The sequence below is a fragment of the Cyprinodon variegatus genome, unplaced genomic scaffold (genome assembly GCF_000732505.1).
Source record: "Cyprinodon variegatus isolate N-32 unplaced genomic scaffold, C_variegatus-1.0 Scaffold308, whole genome shotgun sequence".
Lineage (NCBI taxonomy): Eukaryota > Metazoa > Chordata > Actinopteri > Cyprinodontiformes > Cyprinodontidae > Cyprinodon > Cyprinodon variegatus.
The window spans coordinates 428302-445522 of NW_015150761.1; the positions used below are offsets into that span (position 1 = coordinate 428302).

Below are 17221 nucleotides of genomic sequence, written 5' to 3' on the forward strand. Positions count from 1 at the left end.
GGGGGTGAGTAGAAAATGAAGGCTAATCATGTTTTGGGTGTACTATTCCTTTAAATAATCATTGGTGATAAAATCCTCAGGAGTAAATAAAGCTGATGACTTTGTTGACAGTGACTGCATAGCAGCATAGTTATGTTATGGTGATTAGTTAGTCAGCCTCATAACTTGGATTCAGAGTGTTGATAAAATTAGAAATTGGCTGTTTAAGATAAATATGGTCCAAGTTTGTTAAAATATAGTTAAGCTCAGTTTGATTTATAAGACAACTTGTTTTTGATAACTTATATCAGCTTTCATTCGGTGGCAGTACCAGGAAATTTTAACAGGGGTGTCCATGCAGGGACCAATGTGCGCTGAGGGGTGGGGAAAAAAAACTAATCGCCCCTGAAACTAGTTTAGGGTAAATCTATACTGATCACAATGAACCTACATCTATATTTTCCAAACAAATTGCTGAAGGCGCACCAGATTCTCATGAATTCCTTGCTAATAAAGCTACGCACATACTTATACATCAGTGCTGTTTAAATTAATTTATGTTTATTAATAATATATTTTAAATGGGTTGAGCAATTAATCTTTATCTTTAATGACATAGAAGACTCCTAGATGACTGCAAAGACAAACTCCTTCCCATAAAATATAAATACTGATGGGTGGCCAATGATTGGATGGGGCTGGCTTTGGACCCCCTGGTGCCCCCTCTAGATCCATCCCTGCTTCCAGCTTAAGTACGTGATGTGATTCCCAGTCGTATTTAAAATCAGACTTAGTCATTCATCCAATACTTACTATGTAATATAGCAGTGTTTTAGTTTGTAAAATGCCTTTTTTTCTTTACACTAACTGTATAATTAGTGTTTTATTTTTTATTTTTTTACTTTTATTTTATTTTGGTTACAATATTGTGTCTGGATTAACAGAAAAAATAATGAAGAATGGAAAAAAAGGATATATAATATTAGCATAACACAAACGTTGATAATTGTTAAAAGGTTTGGATGTGGAAAAAAAAACATAACCTTAAAATCCATAAAATATACAAAGTACATCATAAATTATTTTGCCAATTTTAAGTGGTGCATGCTTTCATAAAATTTAAAATTAACTGAAACAAAATAGGAAAAGGTGTAAATACAAAAGTTAAAAATAAAACTAAACTAAACTCAAATTAAAAATATTAACAATATTCTATTTAGATTTAATCATTGGTTGTTTAGTCAATTGCCTAAATTCTTTAGATCTATCCACAGACAGTTATTGGTCTGCCAGACCAGACTTTATTCTTCTCTAAGTGCTTATATGTCCATCTCTTTCCTAGCATTACTATTGCTTTAATGGTCTCTTGCATGGAGCTCTATAAAAACTTCCCCTTTTCATCTCCCTCTGTGATATAACCAGAAATGCTGCAATGTGGAGTATTTATTTTGTCTTCTTTAACCTTTCATTGTTGTTCGGTATGTAATGGGGGGTTGCCCAAAATCTGTGAACATAATCTGACTCCTATTTCATGTATGAAGTTCTTACATGATGTTGTTAAGCATGACAGAAGGTCTTGTATGCTTTTCTGTCGGTGCCTCAAAGTGAGTTTTTTTATTTTTTTTTTTTAGTGAGTCAGTGTGAAAATTTAAAACGATTCAAATTCTAGTTTTTCACTTTGAACTTTGGCAGCTTTGCTTTACAATTAACACGTTATTTCCCTTTGAATTATATCCCAGTCTACTAAAAAATAAGTTCAGCTTAGTCAGCAGGACAGAAGGAGAATGAACTTACAAGATGTTTCAAAATCAGAGTCCTGGCATTTTGCTGCAGAGCAGTGAAGGTTGGGTGATGATGGGGCTTGTGGGTTCTTCTACAGTGTGAATGTGTCTGTCAGAGGCTACTTAGAAGAGTCACAATCTGCATGCACTTAGTCCTGGCAAGACATGGCAGGAGTTTTTTTCTTTTAAAGCCCCTTGGACCGTGCTGTGGTAGAAAGTTGATCTGTAAATAACAGACACATGTTTGAAACCGAGTCCTGCGTTTCAGCCCACAGCCGCAATGAGAGCGAGAAAACCGCCTCGCTCCGACGTCAAATTATTTCATCCAGTGTTGTATGACAATCATGCAGTAATAGCTCTAAAATGGCTCCTCGGAAGCATGTGTGTGTAGCTATTTAGAAAGGCGGCGGGAGGGTGCGTATAGTGGGGTTCTGCTGACGGGTGTTTCTGATTATTTGGGATGGGGGCTCTGCGTAATGTCACATCAAATTATCTGACAGCTACAGCTTGTTGGAGACACCGGTGCGGATGGCCGCCCTGCTGGCTGACCTGCTGTCTTCTAGAAGTGTGGCCAAAACAATACAAATGGGCCACACGAAGCACTTTGAGTGAGAGAGCCCTTGACCTCTGTTGACTTGTTGCCTAGCAGTGGAGAGATGGTTTCATTTTCTTTCTGGCCCAAATGGAGGATGTGGAGATGACCCATGGGTGACAGACAGACGCTGCTCTGCCTCTTTGGAAGCTTTGTCCCCCTCTGCTCTGCTTACTGCCCTCGAGGGACCACCACCTATAAGAGCAGAAATGGTTTACAGCCTTTTCAGATTTAAAAGAAATTGTTTTAACTTATTTTTATGGGCAAAAGTTTAGAAACTATTCTCACTTTTATTTCTGCATTTGCTCTTCCTCTAAAAGCCACATTCGTGCCTCACTAGGTCTCCATGGATATACAATTGCAAGCAAATGTATTCATACCTTATGAACTAATCTAACTTTCTAATGCTGCAAGCACAAACTCATAGAAAAGACAAATGCAAAGTAGGTAACTGTGCAGTGGAATATACGTTATTCATGTCATGCTTTTTATTTTTTTTCTCTTCTACTCCTTGAGTCAATATTTGTAAGAACTTATATCACTTTTCCACCTGGTCAACTGCTCACCTAGCTCTAGTCTACCTCACCAGTTTTCAAATGTTTCCATTACTGCTTTTTTTTAGTGTTGGTACTCACTTTTTTCACGTCCCCCCCTTATCTGTGATAATCCCTATGTATACGCACGGCCAAAATAAGTCTAATTAACAAATTTGAACTTTTGTTGAGACTCAAAATTTGGACTCTGACCTGGAGAAGCGGTCCATCATTTTCTGGTTGCGAACAAGATTAGAGCTGCGTCCAGATTCAGAGGTTGCAATAGTAGGCTTTTTTTTGTCATAATAAAGCAATGAAGGCTGTCCAAATTTAAAGGCAATAAATAATTTTCCCGAAACTTAAATGGGTTTGTGTATTCTTGGTGGCTTTTCTTAAGCACATGCATGTGACGACAGTCCAGCTTCTCAAGCCCCTTAAAAATTAAATAAATGGAAAATAAACCAGGGCAAAGGTTTTTACAGCTTTTCAGATCTGTTCTATATGGTTACCAGGGAATAGAAGTTACACAGAGGTAAGGACAGGAACCGCTTCTGAAGGTTAGATCGTCCCATTTCACAGCCAAGGCCCGGCCTATGTAGAACAAGTTCTTCCAAGAATACAGCCCCTGATTTTGGACAAAGCTGACCATTTATCCAGCTGTTTCAGACTGCTCCTTTGGAAACGAAAATACCTAGCCTGAAGACCTCAATAGAACCACTGCTTAAAGCAATGAAGAAACTCTGAGATTCATCTAAACACCCTGTTCTCCATGACTTCACCTTGAGATCCTGTTCATGAACACCACAAACACGACTGAAGAAGAGGAGACTGTGGTAAATGTCCATACTGCAACAGGAAAAAGCTGACTGCTCCAAGACTGCAGCAACCATATTTACTTTATAAATACTGTTCTTTTGATATATTGTTGGGCTTTTAGTAATACCAGCAAAAGTTCTTACATAGTTTATAAGTTCAGTAAGGATGTCTCAGCGTTGACCCATCTGTCTTAGCTTCCTCCTCGATATCTAATTTGCTGCATATGATGTTTTTAGCTTAAAGTAATCATAATAATAGTAATACAATGTGTGGACCAAATTGATGAGGATATTGGAAATTATGGCATTTTTTGATATGTTTAATTAGAAACTTCTGAACTCTCTTCCCTTGACTTAAAGCTCATGTCCAGCCGTATAGGAGTGTCTTGAAGCTCTAAGGGATCCATTTTTCTTCTAAAACAGCGTCTAGAACTGAAAAAAATCAATGTTTTGTAATGGGACAATGTGCAGGAGCCCTGAACTGTTAACACTGAAACCTTTTAGCTGTCACTCAGTGTTCCACAGCAGCAGTTTCAGCCTAAGCTCAGTTCCAAAGAGAGGAGACAAGTTTGGACAACACCTGACACGACAGCCTGCTTAACCATCTCCATTAGAGCCAATGAAAGCTGAGAAAAAGCAGACCGCCTTGCTCTCCAAATTGGTGCCTCTGGGGGTCAAGTTGCAGGAATATGTCAATTACTTAAATTGATCAGGAGACGGTTTCCTTGATAACCAATTTGATCAAGCTGCCGATCGTGTTACACACGTAGCGGCACGAGGGAACCAAACAGGCAGTCTCAGAAATTAGTCCGCCACGCTAAAAAGACTAAACCCAATTTCCTTTGTGAAAGTAATTCTGTTTCGTCATGTCAGGTGGCGTATAGGTCCGCAGACCCGGCCCGTAAACAATGGCATTTCAGTTGATTTAATTAGGCACAGAGGAAGCATTTAGGGACTTAATTGAGATTGCAGAGGGAAATTGCTCTGAAATAGGGCCTACCTGAGTTGTTTTTCCCCCTCTCTCGTCACAGCGAGCATGACGAGGGATTTTGCTCTCCTCTTTTGTAGATAATTAGAATTACCGTAATCACTCTCTGGATGACCTGTGATTGGCAAGAGGCACATACCAAAAGCTGAAATATGAAGAGTGTGGACGTCTCTCGATGTCCACGCCCTCTGTCTGGATATCACTGTGGAAGTAAGCCTAAAGGAGGGGATTTCTTTGTGCACACAGTGAACTCTTCTTCTGCTTCTCTGTGCTTAAGATGGCAGCATTGCTCCTTTTCCATATATGAGTCCAGCTGCATGTGTTTTTTGTCATTACATCTCTAAAGTAATCCTTTAAATTATGTTTATGTCTGCCGCTGGGTTACAGCAGTTGATTGCTCAGCACAGAAACGTGCAGAATTTTGTTTCAGCTGCAGGATTCATGCAGGATTTTTCAACCCTGCTCCTCTGTTTTAGATGTCCTGCTTCATCACACGTAATTTCATCTGATGGCTGATTAACAGGCTTTTGCTGAACCTCAACCCTTCTTAATCGGATGTGTCAAAGCAAAGAAACCTGTAAAACATGCATTCTGATAAGGATCATTGTTTTACTTCCAGTTTAATTAACTATCCTATTAAGGTTCAGCTTGGTTTTTGCAACTGTTGTCATGATGGGGGTTGAGCTATATGAGGTGGTGCTCAGTGTTGGCTTTTCTCTATAGAAAGTGTTTTTTATGAGTTAAAATAAGAGCTCCTTGTATCTCCTCTACAAGATTTGTGGCAAACTTTAAACTAGCCATCTTTTGGTTTTATTTTTAAAATGAATGAATGATTGATAGTGCCGTCTACAGTGCTGTCTTCTTGTCTCTTCTTTTGTCTGAAATTGCCATTTTGGCGCCCCCCTTAGGTTAAAAATGAGTTACTGTATTTTTCTAGCATAACCAGGGATGTGAGGGATGTTCTTCCCTTCATCAATGGAGAACTGATGTAAGCAGCTCTACCTTAGGCAGCTGCTCCAGTGGACTTACTCTTCCTACACACGGTGGTTCATTCAGGGATTAATAATCCATTAATTCAGTTTCTTATAATTGAAAATCAAATTAAATCATGATGCTCCTTATTATAGAAATAAGCAAATGCATTAAAATTAGAGTTAGCAGCTTAAACCAGTACGGTTCTATAGAACCTTCCTCTTTCTTCCATCATTTCTTTTGTCTCTAAAGATAGTTTAGAGACATCAAACTGCTCCGTCACAAAATTATCATCTTTGGAAATATTTTGATTGCATGTTTGTTTTGGTCTTCATCTGGGTTACGCCTTCCAGGCAGAAATTTTCAAATATAATCCTTGGTTGAAACCAAGGCTCTGGATCAACATAAATTGTACTTCAGGAATAGATTTCTCTCTCCATTCTGGCCTGATTTGTGTGGCTCAAAGCCTATAGTTTTGTTGACAAGATTCTCTAACCTGAGCTTCAGGTGTCTGCTTCTCTTCAAGTGCTTCCCTGGACCGACCTGGTCCTGATTGCTGGTGTACCTTTTTCTGCCACACTTTTTCCTTCCACTCAACTTTCCATCAATAAGCTTGGATCATCACTCTGAACAGCAATCTTTTTTTGCAGTGACTTTTTGTTGTTCAGTAACTGTCAATCCAACAGCTGCATCCATGTCTGTGAATGTCATAATATGATCATAACATTTATTCATTAAAAATAACTTCATGACATTAGATAATATTGTATTTGTCCCAGAGGATGAATTTTGATTTTTTTTTTTTTTTTTTGCTGTAAGCCATTATCCCACATCCGTTATAAACAATACGAGCTCCTGACTTCTGGCAGAAGGTTCAGAATCCCCAAAACCAAACCGCTTTGACTACTACTTTATTCCCACCTCCATCAAAATTTAAGATAAAACTTTTATATACATCTGTAAAGAAATGGGAAATGTGCAATTTCTTGGGGTTCTGCTTGTTGTTTTAGTATTGTACAGTATTTTTAATTTTTTTTATTTAACTTTTAATTCTTATGAGTCTGTATGTAGCCTATGTTTACGTTTTTAGCCGGTATTTGTTTTTATGTGCATTTATTGTTTCTAATGGCAGCTACTACTATGCACTGCTCAATTGTGTCTGTGACAAATTTCCCCTAGGGGACAACAAAGTCTATTCTATTCTGCTCATTAAAATTAATATGAATTATCTATATATAACTACGTGATGAAAAACTAAAATTGATGTCCTTTTCATTTTTTTGATTAAGAGTTATATTATAAAACTCTGAAGTGTATATTTTTTGTTATGGATTCAAAATAAAAAGAAAAAAAAAATCTAGAAATCCAGATTTCCTTTTTTAATGAATTCCTTTCTTTCCCTCCAGGCGTTTGGCTTCATGTCCCGAGTGGCCCTGCAGGCAGAGAAGATGAACCATCACCCAGAGTGGTTCAATATTTATAATAAGGTAACCTCTTTTTCTAAGTGCAAAAAAGAAACTATGCAGTTGTAACTAAAAACATCCCTTTCTTTATATAAATTTATTGTCTAATGTTTATAATCCTGCTTTTGGTTCATAATAACTACTCACGGCAGCGCCTCGTGGCAGCGACCAGGAGCAGCTCTCGACAGTTCCAAAAAATATGGCGACTAGGTCATAATATATTCCAGATAATTAGCAATGAAACATCTCTCAGTAAAGTCAGATTTTATTTTTATTTTTTTGGTGAAAATTTATTTCCAGGTCTTGAAATCTCTCCACCCGAACCCCTCAAGATACTCTGTAAATCAGTCAGGATTAATGATGGTGGAAAAAGTGCTTTCTGGAGGTAAACCATGAGTCGTTCTCATGAAAACTTCCACAAATATCTCCACCTTGCCCTCATAACACCAGTGCTCACCCATCCTCTCCTCATTCTCCTTTTGCCTCAGAGGTAAAGGAGTGATATGACACAACCAGTCTGTGAAAATCTCTCAGCATTAGACTGAAGCCACTGAATTACGGTGCGGTGAACCGGACTCTTTAAGAGGAATGCTGCTCCTAATCCACTCTTTATTAAAGTGGCTGTAGGAACAGTGCTGCAGGTCTCTAAGCAACATTTTCGCTCTCAACCAGACACTTGCAGAGAACCTTGCACTAATTGAAGTTCAGCCTGAACATAATATTTGATCCGTTTTGAATTCCTACTAATATTTTTGAACAATATATTCATCATTCGTTTATGTGTGAAGAAAATGCTTGTTCAGGGTTTGAGCCTCCTGGTGTCCAACCTAAACCAGCGGATAGGTCTAAAGCTACGTTCTTCTCAGGTCTAGTTTGCATCTACAACCAGGTGAGCTGTATGGAGGCAGCATGCATCAACACAGAGGAATATGTACCTGCTGGTTACAGGTTGTTAACTTGAAAATTAGAGGCTTTTAACTTGGTCTTTGAGAAATAGGAAGGATCCCTTTTTCATCGGTGGGAGGATAGGACTGTGTCCCTGAGGGAGCCCTGGGCTGCTACACTGAGCAGCTCAGGGGGAGCAATTGAGGGTGAATAGTTTTACTCAGATTCAAGAGTAACCTTCTGGTTTCGAATGTTTCACCTCTCTGGAATGCAAACACCCTCGTATCACTGAGCCACCAAACAGACTACCACTTGCACTTAATACACCATGTTTTAAAACAGGCAGTGTTAAAATCAAACACATCAACGTTTAGCAGTGGCTGCAGATGGGAGATACTGCATCCGATTACAGCTAATGGGTCCAAAAGGAAAGGCAGACGCCGATGCCACTTGGCAAAAACTGCTGCCACAAGTTGCCTAAGCAGTTGCAAGCAGCCATGATCTACCTTATGAACTGTATCTCCTAATTTCCTCAGGGTTTAGTCCCAGAGCCTTTCTTAGTAAAGCGGTTTGGCTGCAAGGCAGTAAAGAATTGAGTTGTAGTTTACCTTCTCCTGGAGGGATAACCATTCCGTGCTGAGGATTCCTGTCCAACAGTTCACTTTCTAGTTGCTTCTTACATTTCTCAGATTTACATTGGATTATTCTAATGCTTATACCAAAGAGAGCACAAAGAATCATTAGAAATAAGCTGGTCCTTTCCAAGTTTTAAAGATATTTACAACCATGAAATCTCCCACCAGATTCAACATATTTTCCTTTAAACAAAAACAAAGCCCCTATGCAGCAATTACTCTCATTTACAACTGCTGTTTACAAAATGGCTTCAGTAATCAAGGTTTGCAGCCGTTACTAAAGGTCCTACCGTAGCATTTCAGTCATCTGCAGATTTGCTGCTTGTTTCTGACCCGGTTTAACTAAAGTTTTCTGTACTAGACAGATGGGATTCCAAAGTAGTTTAGTATTTAGGCGAGTTTATGGCTGACTCGCCGATTGTAAGGTCTTCAAATCATCAGCCCTCCAACACCGTATGACATGTCTGTACATAGATGCTGTTTGGTTTTCACCAAACATGAATTGGTACATTTTGCTGCTAAGACTTCTGGCAAAAACTGTTGAGGTTCACTTTATCCAATTCTTTTGATTTGCCTTACTTTGATACTTTCTCTATTCAAAATTTTGGTTGATATGGCTTAAAGTAACCTCTATAAAGATGTTTTAATTGTTGTTAAATGCTTCGAGATGAAGGTTTTATGAAGTAGATTTGTAAAAGATTAAATAAATTAGCAAAATTTTTTTATATATATTTTTTTACATTTGGGCTTCATCTTTACTTAATAATCACAGTGTACAGGCTGTTGTGTGGGATACACAATTTGATGAATGGCAAATTATAAGATGAAAAATCTCAAAATTAATAAAGAGTTTTCTTGAGTCTTCCTGTTGTTTTTCCTTAAAAAAAATCATCAAAATATTAGCTGTTTTTTTTCTTTTTTTCTTTTTAGGCTTTTCAGATAAATGGCTGTCTTAAGATAAGCCTACCTTTGAAAACGATATTAATTCATAAAGGGTAAATAAAGCAGTGGAAGTCCAAACAAACGTTCAGATTAGAAAATTAGTCATGCTTTTTGAAGAAAAGTATAAAAATGGATGCGATGGTTAAAAATGTCAGAGAAATTACCAATGGTTATATTCCTAAAGGGATTTGCCACAATGCCGCCTCTTCCTTTTATTTACATATGTTATTAACCAATTATATACACTAAAATGAAGAACAAAATCTGATAAGGTTTCCTCCTGACTTAGACGACCTTTATTGTCATTTTGTATATGCAGAGTGTATACAAAATGAGATTTTGTTTCGGTACAGCTTTTCAGACAGTAAAGGAACGTTTCCATTCTATAAAGTGCAGCAGTGATCAAATGTAAACAGTGTGGGAGAAAAAACATGGTCCAAAAACACACTGATAAGGAAGTTAAGAGCATTATATATATAGAGCAAATATGGAGTATTCCTGGTGAAGTTCACATAAGAATGACCTCCTTTAGACAAAACATGTGACAGAAAAACTATTAAATTCATTGTAGACATATTTTTTTCTACATGTTTAGAGCTAAAAACATTGTGCTTGTGTTTCCACAGGTCCAAATTACACTGACCACACATGACTGTGGAGGGCTTTCTAAAAGGGACATCAAAATGGCTAAATTTATTGACAAAATTGCACTTTCAATGTAGTGTTTCCTCGCTTTATCCTAAAGTGTAATTTTAAATAATTCTTTCTGCTCTGTTGGAGCTCTCCAAGATTTCTAAACCTTCTTGTGTTTTTCTATTAATAAAATCTGAAAATGGAATCTGATGGCTCGTTTCTTTATAGTTTGGGAAAAGTAGAAAACTTTTCTTTCTGTGTTTGTTCTTTTCCTGCCAGATGCAAAGATTTTACATCCATGTTCTCTTTGGCTGGTTTATTTTTTTATTTTTTATTGCAGATGGTAATAAGATAAAGTGAAAATGTTTTTCAGTATTCTGTGTGGAACTTGGCAGGAAACTCATTGTTCCTGTCTCAGTCCCCCTCCAGAGTCGTATTTTTTTGGTTTGGCTCTGCAGATTGGAGCAAAAGGAGGGATCCCTGTAACTTCTGCATTTTTCAGTGTTATAAACTCAAACTTCACTGTTATTATTGAGATTTTATTAGCTAGACCGACACAAAGTTCTGTGTAGCTGTGAAGTAGAAGAAAAATCTTACATAGCTTTCAAAATATATGAATCTGGAAAGGTTGATCAGCATTTGCTTTCAACCATCTTTACTTTTGATACCTCTGGATACTTTCCAGTGCAACCAATTGCCTGCAGAGGTCAGCAAATTAGTAGCTAGAGTCAACTTGAGTGTTAAACCTATAAATTCTGCTTCTCTTTGAAGACCTCAGAGGTTTGTTAGAGAAAAAGTATGCTTGATAACTATGCATTTTTCTCAGGCATGTTGTAAATCCGTCACTCCACCGTCTCTTATTCCTTCTTTTATTGAACTTTCTATAAATCTGCATGCCTTCATTACCCAGTTACTTTGCTGCTGGGACAATAAAAGATATGTCTATTTTTTGTGTGAATAAAATGTACCCGTGCAGAACAAAGAATACAGCAGACAGGTCAGGGAGAAAGCTGTGGAGAAGTTAAAAGGAGATTTGGGTATATTCCAAGCTTTAAACATCTCACAGTGCTCCTCTCAACTCGGCTTGAACATGGAAAGTGGATAGCACAAATATAAACTATTCAATCTACACAATCCACCTAAACTGGTAGGCTGTGATAACTACAGAGACTCAGCCAGCAGGAAGAATCTGTGGACTTTTAATGACCAGAGGAAAGCTGTGGGAAAAAAAAGGTTGGCCCTCAGACAAATGACACTTTGGGAGAAACTACAACCTTAGCACACCATTTCCATCGTTAAATGCTACGGTGGCAGTATCATGCTGTGGGGTTTTAGGTGTTATGAAGCCTAATTAAGGTCAGTTATTAAGGAAAACCTGTTAAGAGACCGCAGAAAAGTTAAGACGTATGTTCACCTTACAGCGGACAATAGTAGGATTAAGCTTGAAAAGTTCAGTTTAGGCAGTTGGATGTGTATTGCCTAAAATGAACTTTTCATGCTTGACCATGACCTAAATGCCTGAGAATCTTCACAGATATAATCTTAACGTTAAATTGGTGTATATTAATGTGTTAGAAAAGCCCAAAGTTTAGACAGAAATCTAAATGGGAAGACTTGATAATTGATATTCACAACCTGTTTTTTGCAATAACCTGTTCAGACCTGTTTAATTATAATGACATAGTTATTTTTCTTTTTGTCTTGGAAACAAAAATTCTGTACAGCACATTTTACTTGATGTTTGTTTCCTCAATTATGCTTTGATCCTCCAGGCTAAGGAAAGCCTCAGTCTAGTTTTAGCCTTAAGAAAAATGTGCTAAATGAACACAGTGATCTTTTTATTCATCTCCTCATTTAATTATTTAGTTTACAGATAACCAATATTATTTTTCCTTTTTTTATATCCAAAACTTGGTTCTGTCAGACCCCAAATATACTAATATATTCTGCTTTTGTTTTTCTTAATGGGGACTGTTTATGTCCCCGTGTTTTTTCTCTGACACACACTTAACATACAGGATACCCTAGATAGCAAGCATGTATATTGAACCAGTCCTGCCGTCCTACAAACACATGTATGCTCACCGCTAAAAAAGGGATTGCATAGATTTTTAAACTTATAGGTATAAAGGAGGATGTTCTTTTTCCAAGTGGATCATCAAAATAAGTGGTCCTCCTAATTGTCATTCATTCTGGTGATATGTTTACATAAGGCCGTCCTACGTACTCGTCCCCAATTTCACTTAGCGGTGGTGAGTCTGGTATATTGGAGAAAATGCAAATCTTTTGGAAGGTAAGCTTGTTGAACGATGCTAACAGAAACATTTAAACGGAGCGTGCACGAGGAGAAATGGGCTTGGGAGTGGGTACAGGGTTGGGCTTGTGCATTTTCAAGGGCAGGTCTTTTCAGAAATTTGTAGAAATCCTCCACAGTCCTTTAAGACATTTTCTATGATGGCAAAGTTGAACTGAAGTCCAGTTTATAGTTTGTGAGCCTAAACTTGGTGATTAAAGCTGATTTGAATTCTAAGCACTTGCTCAAACTGAACGTCATTAAAAATCCAAGGGATGCAAAACATGCAATAGTGCTCTTACAAATAATACATTCTGGATTTATGTCTTTATTACGTTACACAATATTCCTCAAAATCTGAGTCTGTTGCGTCATGATTGCATCATTGGTACACCTAACAGTCCCCACAATGCAAACATCATCTCTAAACCTTTTCATTAGCTTTGAGGCAAAAATCAGACTAACCTTGTTCTTCACAAACCAGACAGCCCTTCATTTATAAAATGTAAAAAATACCACAGAGTTCAGGTGTTTTTAATTATGTCCAACAAAAAACACATTGCTTGTTTGCATGGCACTGATGTATCTCATCTGTGTTTCAAACGAACATATGTTCTTTTTGTTCTTAACACAAAACAGTAAAATGTCCATTGGTTGCCAATCTAAAAGCTTGTTTCCATGAGATTACCTGAATAGAAAAGAAGAAATCATAGTTCTGTTATGAAGGAATAACATTTGTTTTCAAATCTAGAATATGTATCTATTTTTGTACAAAATGAATACCTTTACTTGGTTGTATTTAAGTTTTTACATTTTCTTTATATGCAGAAACTAAAGGTTAAAATAAACCTTAATCCCTCGGAACTTGATTACCCCATAATCAAGTTCCTTCATAACGTCATTCCTCTCTGTGTTGTGGCCTTTTTTTTTTTTTTTGCTGATCTTTCAAGAGCTTAGTTATATGTGTAAAAACAAAAGCAGGACAAACTGGCACTAACTTAAGTAAAACTATAACCAAATATTTGGTCATGGTGGCTTCAGTCTTTTTTTAATGTAAAGTTGCCCTAAAATTTCATTAGGAATTGTGACTGTGATGAATCTGAAATTAATTTTGTATTGCATGTCTTGGTTTAGTCTTGGTTTTGCTTAATGACAGTCATGGGAGGTTGTCGGTATAGAGTAGGTATAGAGGACAATCTTTTATTTCTGGATGGATCATCTAAATAAGTGGTCCTCCTAATTGTCAATCATTCTGGTGATATGTTTACATAAGGCCATCCTACGCGCTCTTCGCATGCCACTTTTAGGCGTATATCTGTGGTTAGCTACAGTTTCAGACAGCCATTGAAGCTCACCTTTCTCAACGCGGTTCTTTGAAAATGGCCATAAGGGTCATAAGAGGAAAAAGTGTTTACGAAGTGTATGAGGAAGAAAAAAGGCCTCGAAATAGAGATATATCTCAGAATGCTTTGCACAGAGAGCTTTCCTCACAAAGCATTATGGATTATGGGCTATCACAGCGGCCTGCTGTCGCCATAGGCTGTCGCTACCTGACAGCAGCAACTAATAACTAAGATGCGCAGGAACCCCACTGTGGAGGAGTTATGTGACCAATGGGGAGCAGAAAGTAGTGATCACCTTTCCAAACGGATTAGTAGTGAACTGAGTTCCCTATAAAAGGGAACTCAGTTCACTTATTATTTTAAAGTGGAGAGGGCGGGTCTTTAAAAAAAATCACAATAATCCTCCACAATACTTTTAACTCTCACTGTTTCACCAATTTCTTTATTTTATTTCTTCTTTTTTGTCCTCAAGATCAGGGAATTTGTTTTGCTTTTTGGCTATCTTTGGCCTACATCATCATGTCAGGCAGGTACTGTTTAATTGTTTTTACATATTGGTCAGTTATAAATGATGAACTCTTTTAAAATTCACACTTATTTCATTAATTGATACATAAGTAGTAGTAAAGTTTAGCATAATAATATAAATGATGAGGATTTAGAGAGCTGAGATCATTTTTTGTATTCATAATCATTCCAGTGATTACAAGTTTCATGTAAAATTTTACCATGTCAGAACAAAAAGTGAAAGCTGTGTGACCATATATATTTTTCTACACTGTTCTTAAATTAGAAACTGGAACTAATGTGCTTTCCTAGATCTTCACCTAAATATGAGTGGGGGAAAAAAACAACTTGCCAAAGCTATAAGGCTCTCTGACTGTTATGTCAACCTCTGCTCTCTGAGGAAGGGGGAGGCTTTCCAAATGAGCAGACAGGCTTTCTTACAAGGCCAAGCTGAGCCAGACCAGGCCAGATGTGGCCCCTTCAGATAATTGGCCTCAGCTGATGGCCAGAAGCTGCGACCAGCCAAGTCAGCCTTCCCATTAGTGAGCTCCCTTGTTCCTGCCTCCTTAATCCAGTTTGGGCTTCAACTACTAATTCTGCATCGACAGCAGCCTGGCCCGCACAAATACACCAATGCACAGCAGAAGAAAGGGGGGCAGGGTTGAGATGAAACCAACTGCATATGCAGAGGCGAGTAAATGGCGAACATTGAGATGAAACAGCACTTTTTTTTTCTCAAAAAAAAAAAAAAGTTTTGCCATCTTTCTGCTCCTGACATCAAGAAAGCAACAAGACAGAGAGACTTATTAATATAAGCAAAAGAAGAAACTGCAAGCACACGAGAGAATTTCTCTGCGTTTTCCCAAGTAGCCCCAGAACCCAATGGAAACCCATATCTCCGCCTTAAGTGTCCAAACTGCAGCCACACTCGCTGGGACTGTGGGGATGGAGGAAGGCAAGACTGGTAGTTGCAATATGATACTGGCAAATAAAGATAACAAGGACTTGTGAAGTCAATCTGGACTTAAGTCTGCTTTCCAAGCCTCCAGGGGGAGAGCAGAGGCCAGCGTTTAGCACAGGGGTCTGTCTGTTGTGGGATTTGCAGCAGATGCATGGCTGATGGTAATCGCCATGTGCACATGATGTCAAGAAAGCTTAACATTTGCAGAAGCTGTGGTCTGTTGTTTGGCTACACTCTTCATTTTATGGCTTTTACTTCCGAAATGCTTCTACAAAGGTTTTTTTTTTTTTTCATCTTGTCTTGCTATATCAGCAAACCTGAGTGGATTATCTTGGAATTTCAGGTGACGAACCAACATTAATGTGAAAGTAGAAAGGATATATGGTTTAAATTGTTTCTATGAATGTAACTTTGAAAAGTGTTTGAACAATTTGTATTTTGCCCCCTGAGCTAAAATGCTGAACAACCAATTGACTTTAGAAGTTAGTCAGTAAATACAGCCCATCCAAGTGTAATTTAATATCATTACAAATCCAGCTCCTCAGTGAAGGACTCAGGCGTTTATTAGAGAACATTAGTGTACAAACAGCATTTTGAAGACCAAGGAGTCCACAATCAGAAATGGTTTGTCAGAACTGCAAATCTACTAAAATCTGGCCATCCAACTAAGATGGCCAGATTTTACTGGCTTGGTAATTGTATTTTTCAGAAAAGCAACAAGTCGGCTAAGCAGGGCCAGTGCTAGATGGGGGATCAGGGGTGGCCGTGGACTTGCTTAGACATTCATGGGCCAGTGCTTTGGCCCTCCCTACCAGGTGACTTCTTGGGCCCATGTACAGGTGATTCAGCAACTGGAACAGGCAGTTTCCCCTCTAAAACACAGGGTGGCAGCAGTGGCAATGTCAAATCGAATTTCCTAACTAATTAGATTTTTTTTTAATTATATTACCCTCAAACAAAATGCACAAATTATTTGGTCACATCAATATCCTAATTTTAAAGATGAAAAATACAGAAACCATGCCTTTTCAGAACTAGTGGTTAATGAGGGAGAAGGTAAGTTATGTTTCTCTGAATGTCATCTGCTATACTATAGCAGATAGCATTAGGCTACTGGAGGATATAGGGACAATTTTTCATCATTCTGTTTTCTCCCATTCTGCAGTATTTGTTAGTTTAACCTTTATGTTCTCTCTGTTTTATCTTGTCATAGTAGCTTCATCTGATCTGGTCCATTTTGTCAATGACACCATTCTGCCATCAAAACCTTTGACTATAGATGATAAAGCTAATCATGTTTCTCAGTTTTTGGTCTTGTTTTTCTACTAAACATGGCTATAGCCTAAGTTTTACTGCGGCTAATTGTATGTACTCTCTTTAATTCCTTTTGGCATATCAACTGGCTGGGACCTTGTCTGCTTATCTGCGTGTTTCCAAGGCAGAGTTGCCTAGGCTGCCAGTTTACTATTACCTTTTCTAACATAGAAGGTTTTTTATAGATCAGTGCTTCTATGTTCTTCTTGTCTGCCTCTATCTCCTTGAACCCTCAGTCGGCCTTGGCAGAAGGCCACTCAAACTGGGACTGGTTCTTCTGGAGGTTTCCTCTTGTTAAACTGACCACTACTGGTCATGCATTACACCAGTGTAGATTCTCATTCACACAGAATATGAAAATCCTGTTCAGGTAAAACAGTCTTCTTCTCTCTTTTTTCCCAAAAGATGTTTCACATGTCAACCAAAAAAACCTCTTTGGTTGTCAACATGATTGTAGTAACAGGCTTATGGGGCTCCTAAAGTCACTAATGGAGAAATTAGGCCACCAACCCTCATTTCAGATCAATGTTTGGGTAGTTGTCACCAGAAAATCCAAACAGAAATACCATTTGAGTTTTTACACAT

The 17221-nt window shown here is 37.9% G+C and overlaps 1 protein-coding gene across 1 annotated transcript in view; it reads left to right on the forward strand.

The window, feature by feature from the left end:
• The window catches only part of pcbd2 (pterin-4 alpha-carbinolamine dehydratase/dimerization cofactor of hepatocyte nuclear factor 1 alpha (TCF1) 2), a 23272-nt gene extending 12855 nt beyond the window's left edge, over window positions 1-10417 (forward strand). Inside the window, exons 3-4 of the mRNA XM_015384225.1 lie at window positions 7067-7147; window positions 10212-10417. Coding sequence (XP_015239711.1) covers window positions 7067-7147; window positions 10212-10307 — 177 coding nt within the window. The 3' untranslated portion in view covers window positions 10308-10417. The remainder of the gene's footprint in view (window positions 1-7066; window positions 7148-10211) is intronic.
• The last annotated feature ends 6804 nt before the right edge of the window (window positions 10418-17221 follow it).